General features: G+C 42.6%; 1 protein-coding gene across 3 annotated transcripts in view; it reads right to left on the minus strand.

Moving 5' to 3' along the window:
* Ica1 (islet cell autoantigen 1) overlaps positions 1-21,012 on the minus strand; it is a 142,325-nt gene that overhangs the window by 22,493 nt on the left and 98,820 nt on the right. For all 3 annotated transcript variants that reach the window (XM_029535461.1, XM_021190440.1, XM_029535462.1), the window contains exons 8-12: positions 20,524-20,622; positions 7,904-7,995; positions 6,013-6,065; positions 2,531-2,593; positions 2,396-2,434 (exon numbers count right to left, since the gene is read on the minus strand). In XM_029535461.1, the coding sequence (XP_029391321.1) occupies positions 2,396-2,434; positions 2,531-2,593; positions 6,013-6,065; positions 7,904-7,995; positions 20,524-20,622 (346 nt within the window). The remainder of the gene's footprint in view (positions 1-2,395; positions 2,435-2,530; positions 2,594-6,012; positions 6,066-7,903; positions 7,996-20,523; positions 20,623-21,012) is intronic.

The raw sequence follows: 21,012 nt of genomic DNA on the forward strand, positions 1-21,012 counted from the left end.
CATTGGGAAGAGAGGCCCCTGGATCTTGCAAACTTTATATGACCCAGCACAGGGGAAGGCCAGGGCCAAGAAGTGGGAGTGGGTGGGTAGGGGAGCTGGGGTGGGGGTGGGGGTATGGGGAACTTTCAGGATAGCATTTGAAATGTAAATAAAGAAAATAAAAAAAAATTCAAAAAATACAATATTCTATTATCTTATGTATTAATGTAAAAATACTACCTACTCACCCATCAAGTCTACTAAAGCAATGAAATTAAGTGCGGTTATAAACGAAGAACAAACCATGTAAAGAAGGTGCTGGGGCTAGAAGGGATAGCAACCCATCAAAATAAGATGGAGCACGTGTGTGATCACTAACACATTTACTAAATGGTAAGGTTGGCTGAAAATGTATAGTAGGTGCTTAGGGCATGCTATACTATCCTCATAACGTTTTGGTAAGATTAAACTATTTCAGTGCTCCAAAAATAACTTTCAAAGGATATTTTTATTCCATTAAAATGTTTTATTCTTAAATCAGAGGCAAAGGGTCCTTATAAAAATGGGGGCCATGTCTGGCCACCCACACTAACTGTTTGCTCCTCCGTCGCACTGCTTGGTATGAGTTCTGTTTTACTAATCATTTTGATAAAACAGTCATTTTGATAAAACAGTGCATAGCATGATGCCTGCTGTAAGATATTAATAAGGCAAGCAGACTTCTGCCTCCGGGTCTGTAGTCCCAAGCCCTGCGAAGTTCATGGCAAAGTTGTGGTGACTTTCTATCACTGAGAGACTTTTTCTCTAAAACTCTGTGAATTCAGTCAACATTTGGATGGTTTAATCTTAATTTTTAACTTGACTGGATGGAGAGCCACTCAGGAGATGAATAAGCATACCTCTGCGAGTATCTGTGTTTCAGAGAAAGCTAGACCCTGAGGGTTTCGCCCAAATCAATAGCTGACCCATTGATAAACTAAATTTGAGTAGACAACTCGGATGCAGTGGAACTGTAGAATCACTGAATTAGAGGAAGTGCCTGGCTGAAAGGAGTACCTTGATGCTGGCTCTTTCCTGTTACTCAGCTTTTTGGCCTCTCCAAGGTAAAGAGCTTTCTCCCACCATGCCCTTCCTCCATGATGTGTCTGCCTTGCCACAAAGTTAAAAGGCAGTGGAGTCAGGAGGCCGGGGATTGCAATCCTGAGCGAAGGCAAACCTTTCTTTAAACTGCTTCCCTCAAGCATCCGCCACACAGCAGTCTACCAGGTCGAGCTCAGACTGAGCTGACCCCAGGTCACAAAGGTTCACAGGGTGGCTTGGGCCAGTCTCTGTGCTGTAAGAAACCTGTATGAACAGGGCAGAATGCCAGTCTCCAGGTCAAGGGATACTCTGATGTTTGGCTCAAAAAAAAATCTCAGGAGCATTTTGGACTCTTGCTAAATCACTAAAAGAAAACCTTTGATTGGATAAAAAGCAAAAGCTAGGATTGTACAGAAACTATTCAGTTCCTTTAGATGACTGAGTGAGTATCAGATATCTCATCCAAATGCAGGGTCCAGAATTCTCTTTTGGGGGGGGGTATTTAGCTGTCAGCATAAGAGGACTAGTCTGGTGGATCAATGAAAATATAACGCAGTATACCATTTAGTAAACACTACTAATCTTCCTTTCTCACCTGGCCGTCATTTCAAGAGTATCCCTGCACCATAAACTACAAAGTATCCGTTTGGTACCTGACTTCCATTCCTGACAGTTACCTGGCAAGGCTGCTGTGTTAGGCTCTGTTTTACAAACAAGAACAACAGAAACTTTGAGGATTTGTACATGAAGCAAAATGCTTAAGGCCATTGATGGGAACATTGGCATTCACAATCCAAAGATATTTCATTTGGAAGGTTAGTTTTTCTGTTCCAACAGAGGACTTTTGCCATAATTTTTAGCTTTAAAAACACTGTCTAATTAAATAAAGTAACATGCATATTAAATATTGCTTGATCATAGGTAAGGTTATTTACAATGGCTATCAGTCAATTCCTTATGACTATTAAGCTATTAAATAGGTAAGTATTGGATTTTCTTTGCATGGAAAAAAAGAGAAGTTAAAAATTTAATCAACTAAAGAGTACACATGGAGGGACCCAAGGCTCCAGCTGCAAATGGAGCAGAGGATGGCCTTGTGAGACATCAATGGGAGGGGAGGTCCTGTGAAGGCTTGATGCCCCAGTGTAGGGGAATGCCAGGGCAGTGAGGTGGGAGTGGGTGGGGGAGCACCCTCATGGAAGCAAGGGAGGGGGATAGGATAGGGGGATTCTGGCAGGGGGATGGGGAAAGGGGATAACATTTGAAATATAAATAAAGAAAATACCATAAAAAGAAAAAATCGAATTATAAACTCCAAAGAACATGTAAATCTTACCTTCCTCGGGTTTCACGTCTAATAGTTCATCTATGGGTCCTTAAGAGAAGAGAAAGAAAATAAATTGTGAGTTCTTTTCTTTACACTTGGAGTTTGAGTAAACTACTAAGATTGGGAAGTTTGTCCTTAGCTTACCTGAGCATGTATCATGTACAGAACTTTTGTCTATGGAAGACAAAATGCTTGTTCCCTCTTCAGCTGTAACAGAACACATGCAAGTGGTTATGACCAGCTCACAAGGTACATGTTTATATGCTGTGTGTGAGGTAAATGTACACTGTCAGAAAGAATAAACAATCTATATGCACTCAGGCAAAGCAGCGGTCCTCAGTTTACCTTCTCCTTCAGCTGCTGGCTCTCAATGGATTTCAATTTTCAATCTCTGTGATGTTCGGTAGATAAGCCATACAAGTCTAATATACTGTTCTACTTTCCATTCATGGAAAAATGAATGACTTAAGTAATTGACTGTTACTTGGTATCACTAATGCATTTTAACCATATGGGCCTGGTTAAGATAAAAGAAAGACTACTCAATAAAGAATCATTTTGTTTAAGATTTTAAATCTAGTATTTCCAAAGTCTGAGAAAAGCTGCAGAGATAGGGAAAAGACCAGCGGAGACTAAGGGCATGCCTGCTGGGTAAGGAGAGGAAGTGGTGGTGGACAGAAGACCTGGAAGCAGTAATAATACTTAGGATGATGTTGTAATGGAAAATACACTTCATTTCATATTTATAAAACCCATCAAGTATAGAACACTAGAAGTGAACATTGTACAAATTTTGAACTTGGAGCAATAGGATGCATCTATTAAGGCTCACTGATTACACAAATATACCTCTCTGGTGAAAGATGCAGTGAAAAGTTGCATATGTGGGGACAAAGGAACAAGGGAGACCTCTGTGCGCTGAACTCAATTTATGCTGAGAACTAGCTGTGGCTCACAATAAGAAACAAAGCATAGATCTATATGCATGCATATACACATGACATATACACATGACATATACACATGACAAACCTCAAGCTCAGTTTGTTCGTATGCTCACCAGACCTTCTACAGGTCTCAGAATAAAAGACAGACACTGCTTCATTATAATAGATTTACAATCTCAAAATATTATGCAAATATCACATCCAATTAAACTATATGAGGAAAAGAAAATTTGCATTTTCTTCTGCATAGTCACATATTATACAAAGTGTATATAAGCTATATAGATTTGAGACTTTTATATGAATATAATAAACTGGAGTTTGTATTCTTTTCCAAAGAACTAAATATGTTCTGCTCAGTGACCTTCATTCCATACAACATTGATGGTGCATGCCATAGGTTCACTGAGGGACACTGAGGCAGGAAATCTAGATCAACACAGACAGCCCTTTAAGGCTACAAAACCAGACCCCGCCTCTCCCCCCACTTACTTCCCTCCAACTCCGGAATTTTGCTTTTGTGACATGGCCTGGTCCTTCCTGACTCATTCCTCTCAGGCTATTCCTTTTCCTTTGGCAAGTCTTACAATAGTATATGGCCTTAGCTTGTCCTCCAATTGCTTCAATTAAGTGAGGCCTGTGTATCTCATACACACAGAGAACTGGCCTTCTCCCAGGTAGCTTTCACCAATAATGCTACAGCTGGAGATGGGAGCAGACGCTACTATCTGCTTCACCTGTTGACTGTGAGCCTCATGCCAGAAAGGTCTGGCTATGCGTGGTGTGTAATACTGGCTGCTGGAGCCCTGTGCTGTGCTAGGAATACAAGTATTGCTAGCAAACACCTCCTAATGTGGACACGGCCAAGCCCTGTAGCCTGTGAAGCACATATGCACAAGGGAACTCGAGGGAAGTCAAGAGCAAGGAACAAAAGAGCAAGCTTGCTTTAGTTTTTAAAGACTAGGTCTTATTGAGTCTAGGTGAACTAAGACTATATTTATGTATGTATATGTATGAATATATGAATATATATACACATATTGTCTTAGTCAGGGTTTCTATTCCTGCACAAACATCATGACCAAGAAGCAAGTTGGGGAGGAAAGGGTTTATTCGGTTTACATTTCCATACTGCTGTTCATCACCAAAGGATGCAGGACTGGAACTCCAGCAGGTCAGAAAGCAGGAGCTGATGCAGAGGCCATGGAGGGATGTTCTTTACTGGCTTGCCTTCCCTGGCTTGCTCAGCCTGCTCTCTTATAGAACTCAAGACTACCAGCCCAGAGATGGCACCACCCACAAGGGGCCCTCCCCGCTTGATCACTAATTGAGAAAATACCTTACAGCTGGATTTCATGTAGGCATTTCCTCAACTAAAGCTCCTTTCTTTGTGATAACTCCAGCTGTGTCAAGTTGAAACAAAATTAGCCAATACACATATATATTTATATGTATGTATGTACATATATACATATAAATATACATATATATGTATATATAAATATATAAATATACATATATATGTATATATATGTGTGTGTGTGTGTGTGTGTGTGTTTGTGTGTGTGTGTGAAATATATATCTGAAGATGACTTTTAATTTCTTTCTAATGCTCTTGCCTCCACCTCCGAAGCAGAGATGGATTAGAGGCATGGACCACAATTCCCTGTTTGTTGTTTTGCTATTTTCTATTCTCTGCTGAAAGGCAGATTGAAAATAGAAAATGAAGAGGTAAAGATGGGGGCTGTAGGCGTGGCCAATGGTTGTAGAAAGAGGAAGGGAAAGCCAGAAGTGAGGAATGGCATGAAGAAGACATGGGAAAGACAGCGAAGAAGAACAGAGCAGAAGAAAAGGTCTGGGGCTTGCCTCACCCCTCTCCTTTCCTGGAAGGCTTCCCATAGCTTAGATCAAGGCAGCAAAGATTGAAGTGTCCCTCCTAGGGCCTTTCTGAACAGAGGGCTGGGTGATTTTTTTGTAATCTACATACTACCTTTAGCTACCCAATTAATGTAAACCACCTTTCCAACTATGAGGATTTTAACAGCCGGTGAAGGGTTCAGCACTGCCACATATTGGTTTTACCGTATTTTTCCATTCTCTGTATCTTCATGGTAAGGAGCCAACAGAAACCCTTGGCAACAGGGAGAAGCCAGAGGCAGTGGAATGCCACAATAGAGTGCTACCTCCCATGTGCAACCCTTCTCCTAAGGTAGGCTTACCTTCTCCTTAAGGTAGTTGGCACCAAGCCTTAACGTGGCCTGAGAATTCACCTAGTAGGGCAAAATCTGAGCTCTCCTGTCTCCAACAACGAGGAACTCCTACCATGAAATCTGCAATGATCACACCCAGGGTATGATATCAAGACTGTACCAAGACTACTCAGGCCAGTTCAGAAATGTTATCTCCTGGAAAGAAACAGCTGTCTGCTAGGTTCCACTTATTGGGGGGGGGGGGCTAAAGTCACTTACAATCACATTTTCTGGCCATTTTGAAATATATTATGTACTGCTTAAGGGTTGACATCATTAATAACGGGGGCTACAGGAAGCAAATTAATACAGTCTTTTCTCAAGGCAGAAAAACAAGCCAAAAGGAAATTTGCAAAAAGGAACAAACAAGTTGGGTGTTGAGCACTGAAACAGTGTCTGCGAAGCAATTTAAATGGAAATTAAAACTTACAATTACAAGTAGATGATTCTTTGTGCTGGTTCTCATCCTCCAAAGAAATTAACCTTAAAATAAAAAGAATGTTGATTTTACACCATTCTGCAAATTTATGTTTATGGGATAGCTCTATCTTCAGTGCGATATCTATTGCTTTACTGACAGCAACACACACACACACACACACACACACACACACACACACAGCTTGGGAGTAGAGAGAGGGACATGGAGAAAGAGGGGGGGTCGTCATTTGCATGGCATATATTTTCTGAGGAAGAAATAACATTGCTTGTACTCCGTACCATTCTATAGCATCTTCATGCATGAATATGGCTTCACCCTAAGGCACACATGTAAACATCTTGACGGGCAGTTAGGGATAACTGCCATACACTCACATAGTTACCAATGGGAAAAACCATAGAAAGGGATGGTTAGACAATGGTTAATCCTGACTCCTGAAGCTAAAAATAGAGACACTAAACTACACAGAAGGCAGAAGGCAGAGTCAATCCCAAACCCAGAGACACACTTGCTCATTGGAATAGCTCTTCCTGTGACCTCACAGACTCTCTACCACCCTGACACTCATTTGGTTCTTTCTTGTGCTATAGCTCACTTTTATCTGCTACTTCTGAACAAAAATCCTTCTAAAATTTCACTTTTCACTGTCATTTAAACTAATGACTAGTATACGTTCTGAGCTTTCAGAGAAGTACTAAGACACTTGAGAAATCTGAAATTGGTGAAAGTTAACTCATCAAAAACTATGTAGATCCCTTCTGCTGCAGCTAGTGCTATATTTGGACTATATGGACTGCATTAGCTCATATGGTAAAAGGAAGATTCTTTTGGGATTTGCTCTGGGCATGGCATCTAATGGGGTTCACTATAGTACCTTGCCCTTTCTGAACACCACTCCGTCCAGCAAACAATGTGGTCATGGGTAGATGAATGCTCAGAGGGTCAGTGTGAGAAGGGGTACCACAGAGAGCCCCTGCACTGTGCCAGCATAGAGCAGGCAGTTACCAGATGTCCCTTACCAGGAGGCGACTGTGTGGATCCAGATTGCAGCCTATGGTCTGTGCAACAGTGAAAACTTGTCTGTGTTCTGCACTAGAGAAAATTTCCACGATTTTCGTTAAAACGCAAAAGCAGCTAATGTTGGGAGAAAATATTTCTACGGGACTAAATCCACATCCAGCACATCAGAAACTTTCTTAGAACTACTATAAAAACGTCAGCCTGTCTATAAAGCTGTCTAAGCTTTGGAGGTGTGCAGGGGAAGAGTGGAACGGGGCAATATTGCTTCCTCTACTTTCCCAGGTCAGCAGTTCAGAGTGACCACTGTTCGTCTCCACAGACACTGCCATATGTTCAAAGTTCCTTCTCCCTGTGTGACGTTAGGGATCATGTGCTGCAAATTCACCTTGGTGTTTCTAAATAAGAAAAGGCAAAACACAGAGGCAGGGGAGCTACTTCCTACTCTCTGGGCTGTTCTCTGCTTCAGACAAGAGAGAGAGAATGAAGACAGAGCAGTTAAGGAAGAAGAGAGTCACAACCCCACACACTTAGACTACACGCACGGAGAGGCGATCTCCTAAGCCACAGACTTCTAGAAAAAGTGGGTGATTTCCTAGGTCTAGGATATCCTGTGAGTGTTGATAACAAATGGGGGTCATAACCAGAAACCAGAGAGGACATGGAGCTCACAGTATGGGGACACTTGCCTTGTCTGGCCAGTAAACTCTTCACCAGGGAAGAACAAAGCAAGGACATGGGTGACGCCCTCCAGTCAGTGGCCTCACCTGGGCTTGGCATGAGGACGGTGCTGCCCTCACTACCTGTTGGAAGGACCTGTTGGAAGGACATGTCTATCAAGAGGAAGGAGCCTGGGACTTACTGCCTTGGCTCAGGTGCCACAGCCTCCCGTTTTTCCCTCCGGGAATTCTTCTTTTCTTTCTCAACTAGCTTTTTCATGGGGTCTTGTAAGCTCTTGATCATAAGCCACAGGTTGGGGGGGGCAGAAAAAAGAAAAAGAAAAGAATGTTAAAGAAAAATCATCAGTAAAAACACTCACCTGCTGTCAGTGCCTATAACCACCCTCGGAGCTGGGGCTTTCAGGAGGTTGTCCCAGTCAAGTATGCAGGGAAAGGTTTCTATGGTAAAGCAGCCATGCTCTCAGATCCAAGGATTACAGGTCATAAGGGAGGGTTGATTTGCCACTGGATTTATGTTTCCCCCTTTGTGATAAGCTATCCAGAAAAGGCCTTTTGGTTACTGTCAACATCACTTTCCAACTTCAGCATGCAGCTAAGATAAACACTATTCTTTCCGAAGTCCACACTCTGACACAGTGTAAGAGTCCACCAAAGTTGAGATAACTGCATTTTATTTTTAATTTTGCTATTTTGCAATTGAAAAACCATCTTTAAAAACAGCAGACAACAACAAATGTATGTTTGTGTATGTATCTACACACACACACACACACACACACACACACATATATATATATTACAAAAAAACAGAATAGTATCTTAACATATTCTGACAGTTTAATTCCTACAAAAGGACACAGCAGGTGTCTCTAAGTCTGTGTAGATTAAAAACAGTCAAGAGTCTTTTTTTGGCACATCACTTGCTAGAGTTACTGTTTTAAAGGTTTATTAAACATTTAAGGAAAGTTTTTTTTTCCTTTTTGTTATAAAGAAGCAACTCCTTACAAACTGCACACCAGTAGCAGAGACCTAGAAAGAGAAACCAAAGCAAATGTTTCTTTAACTATGAATAATGACTTACACAAAAAAATTTTTCTATTTTGGGCCCTAATTAAAATACAAACCTACGAGCACAAAAGGACTATCTCAAGATATTTAGCTTTCTCAGAACTGCTCAAGTCCAGGTTCTCATCCTCTGCGCCTCCCTGCCTTTCTACCCTGGCTCTTGTGTTCTTTTCTCCACGGTGACACACAGAGGGAGGCAGGCAGGCTTCAGGGCCAATGCGGATTGATTAGTGATGGCTGACTGGAGGCCTGGGTGAAGACGCTCTAAGGCTGTGTCCAGGCAAAGCATAGCTGAGGCTGACTTTGGAGTCTGCCACGGACACCAGATGGATACTGGTGTTTCACCCCCAACTGCCAGCCTCACCTCGCTCCCTCTACTGAGTAATCTTCCCAAAATACCAATGTCATCATACTGCCCTTGTTGTCAAGACTTTCTAATCGCTCCTCATTTCTTGCCACTCCTAATCTAAAACTCCCTCTCTCTCTCCTCTGTCTCTGTCTCTGTTGCTCTCTCTGCTTGATTTTACGTCATCCCAAATGCCAGGCTACCTCCAGTCTCTCCGCGGCTTCCCACTATCTGCAAAGCGTGAGCTCTCCATTCAGTGGGAGCCGCCTCCTCAGGGTCTCCCGTGTGCTTATTGTTCCTGTCCTATCTTTGTTCTTCCTCGTTGCTCGCCCTCAGAAATTCCAAGTCCTTTCAAAGCCCACATCAATTACTGCTACTTTCCACACAACTTCACTGGGCACTCCAGATTTAAGAATGTCCTTCTGACGCCAAGTTGTGTTAACAGTCTGATCAGTGTATGTCTTTTTATAGATACTTTGTACCAACACAATTCCTGTATAAAAATAGATTAGAGTTGAAACAATAGAGTATTTTACATGTTGCAAACATTTAATGCTAAGTTAAAATATATGAATGTGTATCCAACTCATCAATATTCTTATGTAGGGTTATGGCCTTTTAGTTTTGTTTTAAACATTTATTGATTTTTGTATGTGGGGGGGTTGCCATGGTACGTGTGGGTAGAGCAGAGGACAACTTGTAGATACAGTTCTCTCCTTGCACTGCATGGGTTCCAGAGATCAAACCCAGCTTGTGAAGTCCGCCAGCAAGTGCCTTTACCCGTAGGCCATGAGGTCTCTTTATTGAGTCTGTGTCTCTTAATTTAAGTTCTGAAGCGTTTCATTGCATAAAGTCTGCCTATGCAGCACTGGCTTTATTTTTAAATTTTTTTTTAAAATTTTATGTATACAAGTACACTGTAGCTATCTTCAGACACATCAGAGGAGGGCATTGGGTCTCATTAACAGATGGCTGTGAGCCACCATGTGCTTGCTGCGAATTGAACTCAGGACCTCTGGAAGAGCAGTCAATGCTCTTATTCACTGAGCCATCTCTCCAGTCCCTTTTAAGATTGATTTATTTTTATTTATTGCCATTATTTTTAATGACTCCCTGTCTCTGGACGTTAAATTGGTACCTTCATTTTAAAAATATTTTTGGAGTGTCTACCATGTGTAAGATGGTGTTCTGGATATTTTGGATGTCAGTCAAAAGAACAATTATCAGTAAGTGAGATGCTCGGGCAGACCATTTAAACAGGGAGATCATTATTATTATGTCCTCTCGCAGAGATGACACTTCAACTGAGAATAAATGACATGAAGGAAGTAGCCACCACATACAGCTCAATGAGAAGCTTGAGTACGAAGGGCCAAAGGTAAGAATAGGTCAGCCTGTGTGGAGAAGTCACTGGGGCCGTGCTGTGACTGGCAAGAGTGGACGTCTTAGGAGACCCCCATAATGTAGCCAGCAGTGTCTCCCAGGGGAGAGCATTCGCTATGGCATTGGCCATCTCACTTCCTTTGTGCTGTCTCTCTATGCATGACGACTACACAAGGCACAGGATCATTGTATGCTGCCGCCTAGACTGTGAGGGGGGGAAATGCTACAACGGACAGGGTGAGAGCAAATGAGACAGTGGATGCAGATTGTGTTCTATAAAGTTTTGTTGTACATACATAAGAAAAAATTCCAGTGAAAATAGTGTGAGCATGTGTGTGTCACACGCGTGTGAGTGTATGTGCAACCACAAATGGGAGTTCATCAGATGTCAAGGACATACCCTCTTCCATACATTTGCCAATCACAGCATCTCTCTCTCTCTCTCTCTCTCTCTCTCTCTCTCTCTCTCTCTCTCTCTCTGTGTGTGTGTCTCAGCAGCTGGATTCTCCCTAGAATGGTTCAGTTCTGATTAGAGTGAAGGCTGGAGTATTTTCAGCCAGTGCTCCCAGGACTCACTTTTAGATCCCATGACACTTGTCCAGGCCTCCTGGTTCGCTCAATTATCTCCTCATTGTGTTTCCTTTTTGTCAATCAACATTGGGCAGGCTATGGACATGTCTGCTTCAGTGGGCTGTGTCTAGCTGCCACAGCCCCTGTCTAAACCCCCAAGATGCCCTTGACAGCTCCATGGCTATCACCCCTCCTGTCTCCAGCTAACCTCGCCTCCTGACCACACTGGAACAGCCCTCAGACAATCCCTTTGTAATGTAAACCATTCCTTGCCTCTTTTCAAGCCTTTCCCCTGTTGGGCCATTAGCAGGGACTCAATTGTTGGCTCCCTGTCACCACAGTCACACTTAAGACACTATTGTGCATTCCCTACAGAATGGCTGCAGTTCCATTTGCTACTTTAATTTACTATTAATAATTCCTGTGACAATGCTCTTCTCATCCTACATTACTATTGTCCCTATGATAATTTGGCTTTTGAAGCCTGGCAAATGCTAAAATTCGTTCTTGTTGGTTAAAAAAAAATTAATGTAATGCTCACCATTAACAATTACATCTATTCAGCTAAGAAATGTAAAGGCTCAGAGGAAAGTGATGAAAAGGCATAGAACACCATAAGGAAAATGAATGTAAACACATCAGCTTATTTATTCACTTGGAGAATTTTGAATGAAGGAAAACATTGTATTCACACACATATCCACTTACCTGAAATACAATCCCCATGCCACAGGATTCAAACATTCTAAAGTTGTAAGTCAAAGATTTATAATATATCTACGGAGTTATACAGGCATCAGAACAATCAATTTTTGAACACTGACATAACATAACTTGCTAACATAAGCAACCGAGATCAAACAAAGCAAAGTCAAAGAGGCAAGAAAGCAGAGCCAGGCCAGAAGCTTGTTCCTGAGGAAAGACGACATGCACTGAAGGGAGCCTCTAACGGAAAGTCTGAAAGCTCATGTCCTAAGCCTACCTGAAATTTAGTTTATTGTGTGACTGTCCAAAGCATGCCATTCTGTGGAACAGAGAATAATTTCCTGCCTCAACCAAGTCAGTGGTAGACAGTTGGGGTTGCTAAGGGATACGGATGCTGGAAATGAATTTTTCTGATTATTTTGAAGTCCCACAACCCAGTTTAAAAAAAAACAAAAACAAAAACAAAAAAACACTTGATCCTAACAATCCCTGCAGAAGTGACAGCATTTTCTGAGTGACAGGAATCCATGTTCTGGCAAAATGAACAAGAAAGGCCCGGGGGCTTAGTGTGAAGAGCTAGCCATCAGACAGAACCACTTCCAACCACTGGCCTACGGTAGCCACATTTGAACCCGTGGCCAGAGAAGAAAACTCTCAAACACGTGCTTCTAAGCCCCATCCCAGTCAGCCCTTTCCTCCAACTGTCTGTGGGCATCACTGCCTCTCAGCAGGGGCCAGCATCCCTCCCTCCCTGACTGAAAGCAACTTTGTGGATGAAAGGGTTGTCTGCAGAGTAAGTCACCTGTCCCTGGTCAGGCTGCTGCAACAGGCTAATAGTTTCCATCAAGGCACAAATGGCTTCAGGAAGCACACACACACACACACACACACACACACACACACACACACACACACATAATATAGAAGATCAGCGTGACAAAGGAAATGTGCAGACCCGGCTCTCTCTCTCTCTCTCTCTCTCTCTCTCTCTCTCTCTCTCTCTCTCTCTCTCTCTCTCTCTCTCTCAAAAAAAAGGCCTTAAAAAGGAAACAGCTTAATATAATAAAGGGAGTTACTACTTCCTGTATTAAGAAAATAAAGGCAGCAGCAACATGCATCTGAAAGAAAGCAAAACTACTCAAACAAAACAAATTCCTTAGACAAAGGGCCAGCAGCCAGTTCTGAGAACCCAGACTGAGGCCCACCTTACACAACTGGGTAACATTTCCTGTCGTCCTTAATTAGACACTTCATTTTCTTACTCTACTCTCCATTAATTACACTGTACGCACACAGAGGTGCCAAATAGTTGTCAGGGAAAGGAAAGAAAAGCACTTAAAATAGTTTCGCATGGTCAAAAGATGCTGCCTTCAGCTGGGTGTATGTGTATATTTGTGTTTATATAATTAGGACCACATGAGAAATAAAAAGCAGAGGACATGATGTGTACCAGCCATGCAATTCATGGACATTTAGAACATATGTCCTCCCGTTCCCCACCACAAATGTCCCCCACCATGTACAAATGACACCATATTAATCTAGTACCAGAGGCAATTTTGAACTGCACTGCAGAACAACAGGCCAAAGGAAGCTGGAGGGGAAAAAAAAAATCACCATCAAAAGACATAATCTTATGCTTTAAAGAAGCGCTGGGACGTGTTTGTGGGAAGCCATCACAGTGCTGGGAAGAGGGGCATCCTTAGATTTATATCGAGCAGTGCTTGGACATGAACACGGTCCTCGTCATCCTTGGGCCTCAGTTTACCCACCAGAACATGGAGATAGTACCAAGCGCCAATGAAGGGAGCAGGGTAAGGCCAGACTGAGAGAATCTACAGTACCAAACACTACAAACCACATTCTTGTCAGGACCCTGAAGGGTCTAGAGCAGGGTTTCTCAACCTGTGGGTCCAGACCCCTATGGGGGTGTTGTCAATGGACCCTTTTAACCGGGGTCACCAAAGACCTTTGGAAATGACAGATATTTTACATTACAATCCATAACACTTATGAATTACAGAAATTCATGAGTTAATTTATTCATAGCAGTTATGAAGCAGCACTGGAAATAATTTTATGGTTGGGGGTTACCATACCATGAGGAACTGTACTGAAGGGTCTCAGCATTAGGAAGGTTGTAAACCACTGGCCTAAAGTGAGGCTGATGCCTTCAGTCCTGTGTTCTACACTCCAAGTTCACACTCTCCAGCTTCAAGTAGCCTCAGAAACATCCCTTGTCTCCTGACATGGAAGTGGAGGCTTGATGAGATGAAGTAACTTGCTTCAGGCCATTCAGCCACAGACAAACAGAAGCTACATTTGAATCTATCTTTAAAGTTGCACAACTTAAGGAAATGTCTTGAACAACCAAGTCTAGGACATTTTACTCAACTGTCCCCGTTAATGAGAAGTGCTGAGGACAGGGGAGGACTCCACTCCACTTTCTTAAAGAGGCGTACCATTTTTCCCAGATATTTGAGGGGCTGCCACATAAATTACTGTTTTCACCCACCAGAGAAAACTTCAAAGTATGACTGTTAATTGGAAGCTACGGCTGTACTTTTTAAAGGTGGCATTTCTGCTCTTTCCTGCCCACCTGCCTCACAGCCAAAAGAGCCCGTGGGAAGTGGTTCATAGCAGCACAGTAAAAGCCTGAACGCTGCTGTTCCCAGATCTAGCGCACACGCACAGAGCCTTGGGCAAATTACGAGCTGTCTCTGCGCTCCAGTTTCATTTGAAACATGAGAATAAGATTGAACATACTCAAGTGCTCTGAAGATAATTTGAGGGTTAAATAAAATACAGACATTTTCTACATGTTAATGCTGAACCTAACAGTGTTATTGATTGCAATCCCATCCCTGGTACATTTAAGACTCACACACATCATATGAGAACGTTCCTAGACATTATTTCATAGCAAGTGTCTGGCACAGAAAAACTATACAGTGGGAGTATTTTCTTTTCCTGTCCAGCAAAGAGAAGTTTGGTAAGAAGGAAAGGGGCAGGAGCAGACCCAGGCTGTTGTGAGGAGAGACCAAGTGACCAGCTGCCAGGGAGAAATAATGCCAATCACCATAAGGCAGAGACAGCGAACAACAGATAAAACTCTGCCTTGCCTAGCTCGGATTTCAGTGGTGGTCCTGGTTAGCTCATCCATTTCCTCCTCCCCAGTTTCTGAGATATCCCTCCAAACTTGTTCTTTCCAAGGATCTGGCCTGGAACAGTTTGGGGGGGAAAAAAAGAAAAAGGAAGAGGGGGAAAAAAAACAAGGAAAAAAGCTTTGCTAAGTACCCTGAGAGCAAAACTTGAAAGTCTAAAAGGATATTCTGGATGCTCGCCACGAGTAATTGCCTTGTTGGGACTGTTAACTAAAATAGCATTGCAGAGATATTTACCCAAATTTCATAAAAACTATTATGGCATTATTTTCAAAGCAAGCAACTACAGAGCCATGTGGCCCGTTGTTAAATGCTCAGACGATTAGCTGAGAAATGTGAAGGTGGGTGGAAGGAGGCTGCTAGGCATATGAATTTGAGAAAAACAAAATTCAGAAAAGGATGTTTTGGTCTTTTGAAAGCTAGGAATATTTTGGTCTTCAGAATGACATTCCATGCCCCGGCGCTGGGACCCACACCCCAGAGCAAAGGAAGGAACGGCCGTGGCTCTTCCAGTGGTTATTTCGGAAAATGCTTGGTGTTGAGTTTTTATGTTTGGGTTCCTTAGAGGTGAATCTTGGCCCAGGTCAAGATGCAAAGTCAATTTGTATTGGTTAGAGCCAGCCTGGCTGAAGACATGGCACACCCTCATGCCTTGCTGGCTCTTCCGTCCCTCGTGGGAATTATTTGAGAGCCAACCAAGGCCTGTGGGGTTGAAGGACAGGTTTGGAAATGTAACTGCCAGATGTCCAGTGGAAACCAGGGAAGGAGTGGGCTATGTGAGCCCCAGGTTGAAGCCAGCTAAGATTTCCCATTGACACCATTGCCTGTGAGACTGGTTGCGAAACCCAACGGTCTGGGATGAAAACAGTAATAACTGAAACTGGACTGCTAGACCTAGCAGTCTTCTTCCAATGGGCTGTCCATGGCTGACCTCTGGATCCACTGTAGAATTCTTAGTAAGTCCATCTCCGGTGTCACGACTAGTGTTGCTGGAGGCCTCACTTACTGGAGGACTTTTATCTCCATCACAACTACTGCTCATACGACCTTCCCCCGCCAGCATCATTACCAGGACTTCCTTCCCCATCATCTCTCCCATCATTTCAACACCAGCAACCCTGTTAGCATTTTAATCACCAACATCCACACCAACCATCATCATCATCATCATCATCATCATCATCATCAGCAGCAGCAGCAGCAGCAGCAATTCCTCTACTGCTGTGTTAGTCAACAACACCCACAGCAACACCAACATGTTCTTCACGTTCACAGCCTCTTCTGCCACCTCATTTGTACCATCTCCACCATCAGCAGCAACATCAATTCCTCCACTATCACCTTTTTTCTTTGTTTGTTTGTTTCTCAAGACAGGGTTTCTCTGTATAGCCCTGGCTGTCCTGGAACTCACTTTGTAGACCAGGCTGGCCTCGAACTTAGAAATCTGCCTGCCTCTGTCTCCCAAGTACTGGGATTAAAGGCGTGTGCCACCACTGCCTGGCCTCCACTGCCACCTTATCATCACTGCTCTCACGCCACCACTGGCACAGCTGGGCATCGGCACAGCTGGTCTGGCTGCCTGTGCTTTTATGTACTTTACTTTATCATACAATCCGAGAATGTGAAGAACAGAGTAGAAAACTCCTGTTCCTTCCATAACCACTGAAATCAAGTGTGCCACGGGGCTCTACTCCGCAACTGACCATCTCTGTTAAACCTGAGCACTCCAATGGCTTCAAAAACAATAACACACTCGGGAGTGTGCAAGTGTGAGAAGAAAGGATTTCAGGTTAACTCGGACGGCCTTGTGAAACACTGGCTCAGAGAAAAGCTAAAAAACAAATGTGGCAGGATCACACACACCTATAACCCAGCACTTGGGAAGCCAAAGTAGGAGGATTGTGAGTTGAAAATCAGAGTGGTTTAAGATTCTGTCTCAAAGGCTTGAACAACAACTCAGACAGCACTGCAATGCAAACACGGGGAGAGGGGCATGCTGGCCCTCAACCAGTCTTCAGAAGTAGGAGTCCGTGTTGTAAAGGGCCCAGTCCTTACCCTAATATCCCTATAAAAATGCCCAACTCCACCCACTGCCAGAACGCCTCCAGAACGCCACCGGATAAAGAAGGAATGGCAATTCATGCAAATGGAACTGTAGACGATCCAGGGAAAAGCCACTTGACTCCTCTGTGGCTGTCGCCTACCCTGGATCCATGGAGAAATGTCTAAGTAGGATCCTGGAAGGATGAGGAAAACAACCACATCTAAGGGCTGGCAACTTAAGACAGGCACTTCTCTCCTAAAGAGACAGAATTTCATTTCGTTTCTTTAAAATGCTTTAAGCTCTGAGCCTAAATTGCTCCCCTCACCAAAAGGGGCAACGCTTTCCAGATCCAGCAAGTAACATTCTCTGCCTGTCCCCCAAATGTGATAATTCCTGCCATGTGAGGGACTTTCCCAGATTTTGGGATAAATATACAATTAATACACTGATGATAGATAATTCATACAAACTATGCATTTTTACTAACTTTTTAATGAATCAGTAGGTGTTTGTGTTTGAAAACAGAAGCGAGGGGGAAACTCGCCTTTTACCGGTAACCACTTAGAATGCTTCTGTTTGAAGTTGAAGGCATTGGAATGATCAGTTTTACAGTTTCATAAGATTGCAGTTCAAGGCTAAATTTTCCATAATCTTGAATGCTAAAATGTATCCGTAAGTTGAAACGATTCTATGCCCTCCCCAAGGAAGAATCACTATACCCACGTCGGACCTGGACCAAAACAGCATTAGGTGTCCCATGAAGCATTTCCACGAGACAGTCTACATCATCACTTGAATATTTTGAAAGTTGTTATGAGGTGGAGATTCATTTTTATAATGAACTTATTATATCTCTTAGGTAAAGGCTCATGAGAAGTGCCAGGGGCACGAGGTGGAGCCTCATTCTTTTGCTGTAAGAGAATCTCTCTATCCAACAGGACACGCTGAGTGTTTAACACATTAATTATCATCCTTCATCAAGCATAAAACTAATAGTCAGGAAATACAGCTGCAATGGCACAATTAGCAACGCACTCAGAATACACCCTGAAGCAAAGAAAACAAATGGCCCGCTTTTCATTAGCAGAGCTTGGCAAGCCTCTCCTAAGACAATGTTTTCTTTCCAGTCAGAATCCCAAAAGGCATCTTAAGGGGCCATTTGCTTACGTCAACCTGGAGGACAAATAATCCTGAAGACATTTATTTCAATTCCAAAATACCCTTTATCAATAGAGAAGGCCCTTCTAAAATTATAGGTTTGAAAATTTGTTGGATGACATATGAATTTATGAAACTACAGACCACGTGTTTTAAAAGGCTATCGGTATAAGATTTCTGGATATTTAAACAGCATCATCATCCTTAAACAGGGCACATAGGGAACTAATGGGTTTCATCTTCATGTTTCCTGGCATACAATTTGATACACAAGTGCATCTATCTATAAAAACATAATGACCTGTGTATAACAGGATCCCATTATGCCCAATGGGAGCCCACATAATTATCTATCAGCTTGAATTTCTAATATGTCATCCCTGGAAGCCTAGATCAGCATCATTCTGGAGGCTAATGAAAAAAAAAAGCAGCTTATTTGATGGGTTTGTGGATACTTATTCTTACTTTGACTGTAATACCATCATACTTTAAGAGATGTATTTATCCTACAATATTACATTACAAATAAGCTACGCATTATTTAAACTACAACCTAAGGGAGGATGAAGGATATAAAAGGTAATAGAGAGCTAATAGAGAGCTGTCTGTCCAAAATATTTGTAATTATGTCCTAAATCACAAGTGTCAGACTGTCACTAAATTCTTGCTCAGTAGTCCTCTAACATAAGCAACACAACCTTTGCTGCAGGGTGAACGGCACGGCACATATCTTGGAGTCACAGCTTCCTCAGCCCAGGAGGACAGGGATACACTCATGTTCTTCCACGCCTGTGGAACTCTCATGTCATTTATACCCAATAAACTTGAACATGAGTTTTCTTAAATTATATTTGAGGAAGAAGACATTTCATTTCACTTCCTGGCCAATTTATGTTTCACAAGACAGGCAACCTTTGGTTACTAGATGCAAATTCAAACATGTGGGCAGGTTAGCAGTATTTTTCTAGCATGCATGAGGTCCTAGGTTCAGTCCTTAATCCTATGAAAATGGAAATGAAAGACCGACACTAACAACAGAACCATTACGATGCCCAAGAAGTGCCCCGCGGAAGGGAAGGTTGTTCTGCTCGGGCCAGGGTAAGAAGTGTAGGTAGTAATTTTAACTAATCTTCCTTGGTTGGGAGGGATTCTTCTTAAGTTGCTGAAAACATCAGTAAATCACAGAGAAGAACTGCAGCTGCTTCCAACAGTAACGCAGCCAGTGTGACGAGGGCTGCTTGCTGACTGTGCAGGCATCTGGCTGGATGACAGACATCCAGGAGGCATAAGAAATAAAAAGCCTCCCTTCTCCTAGTAAGGCTGTATAGTTGACGAGTGAAACAGTGCATATTCAGGGTGCATTCACCATGCAGTATGTCAGTGAGTAAGGTAGGACAGTGAGGACCAACTCTACGGCTAAGCATCCTGCCTAGAGTCAGCATGGGTACAGCTCAGGGTAAGTGCACACTCCTGGGTCCCTCTTGAATCCTTCACTCAGGCAACATCTTTGAAGGTTTCTATTGCCATATATTTTTTGCAGATTTTTAGGTGACTTACAAACTTTTAAAATCAGAGATGCTTTTACGGCAGAGAGGGGGGTTACTGTTTTGATGTTTCAGTAGCTATGTGGACCTATAACTTTCCTTAAAAATGAGGAGTGAGCAATTTCCAGCTTATTTTTGCTAGTTTTTGTCTGCTAGTGTCCCTTAAAGGACACACCCTGACAACAAGGCACCCGTTGTTCTCTCTGATCATTCTTAAAGTCCTTCTGGAATGACAATCACTTTCTTATCTTGATGTGCATTCATCTCTGGTAGCCATCAGGGCAGACAAGTTCCAAATCAGCTTCAATACTGAGAATCAGATACTGCACACAAACCCCCTTTTAGAGTCAAGGATCCTTGAGTTTACTGTAGCTCTTTCAATTAGAAAATGCTACTATAGCCCTATGGCAAATTCCAATCTTACGTTGGAGGTGCTTTCAGAATAAAGTGATATATATATTTTTTTTTCATAAAGAAACAGATCTTCTCAGATCTGCATATTCAGAATTAATAATTAAAAGTAGGGATGTAACTCAGTGGTAGATTGTCTAGCATGTTTTAAAGCCCTGAATTCCATCCCGGGTAATGGAAAAACAAAACAAAACTAAACAAAAAGTAATTAGTTTCTTGTTCTTGAGCGATCTTGTCTTTAACAACGTCAGATAAATATGGATTATCATGATCTATAGTGAAAGGCTGCATTAGAGACATGGTTCTCTCTGACAGAGGTCTGGGAGTGGTGATACTGCTGTGGGTTTGGTTTCTAATACAAACGAAACGGGTTTTTTCACGAGATTTCCTAGTGAGTCTCTGGCTTTCATACCTTTAAAGTTGTGAATTCATACGGTTGATAGCCTTTGAAGCTCTCATGAATGGCTGCCATGGTGTGAGAAGTTTTCTCCCAAAAGTGGAGCAGAGTGGTCTGTAAAGAAAGATGGTAAAGCCATCAATGTCTTGAATGCCCACTTCTGGCCCGGGTCCCCAGAGAAGTGATCTATAGCTTCCCAGGTCATCTCAACGCTTACTTGGTCTCATCTCTGTAACTCCTTCTTCCCATGGTTCACTTAGACCTTGTCATGTCATCCAACTAAACTTCCCCCAATGCTTAGGTTGCACCCACCTCCTGGACCCTCACTTCGTCATCTTCTTTGCCCCATTCAGTCCATTCTCTAAAGCCCAGGGCTATTCATGCATCTCATTTTATAAGGATTTGATTTCTCTTGAGGGTATTTCTTTTGAGGGTGATAGTGGTGGTGACACAGAATCTCATGCTGTGACTGGAACTTGTTTTGTGGACCAGACTAGTCTTGAA

This window comes from Mus pahari, chromosome 2 (assembly GCF_900095145.1).
Source record: "Mus pahari chromosome 2, PAHARI_EIJ_v1.1, whole genome shotgun sequence".
In the NCBI taxonomy this organism is placed as follows: Eukaryota; Metazoa; Chordata; class Mammalia; order Rodentia; family Muridae; genus Mus; species Mus pahari.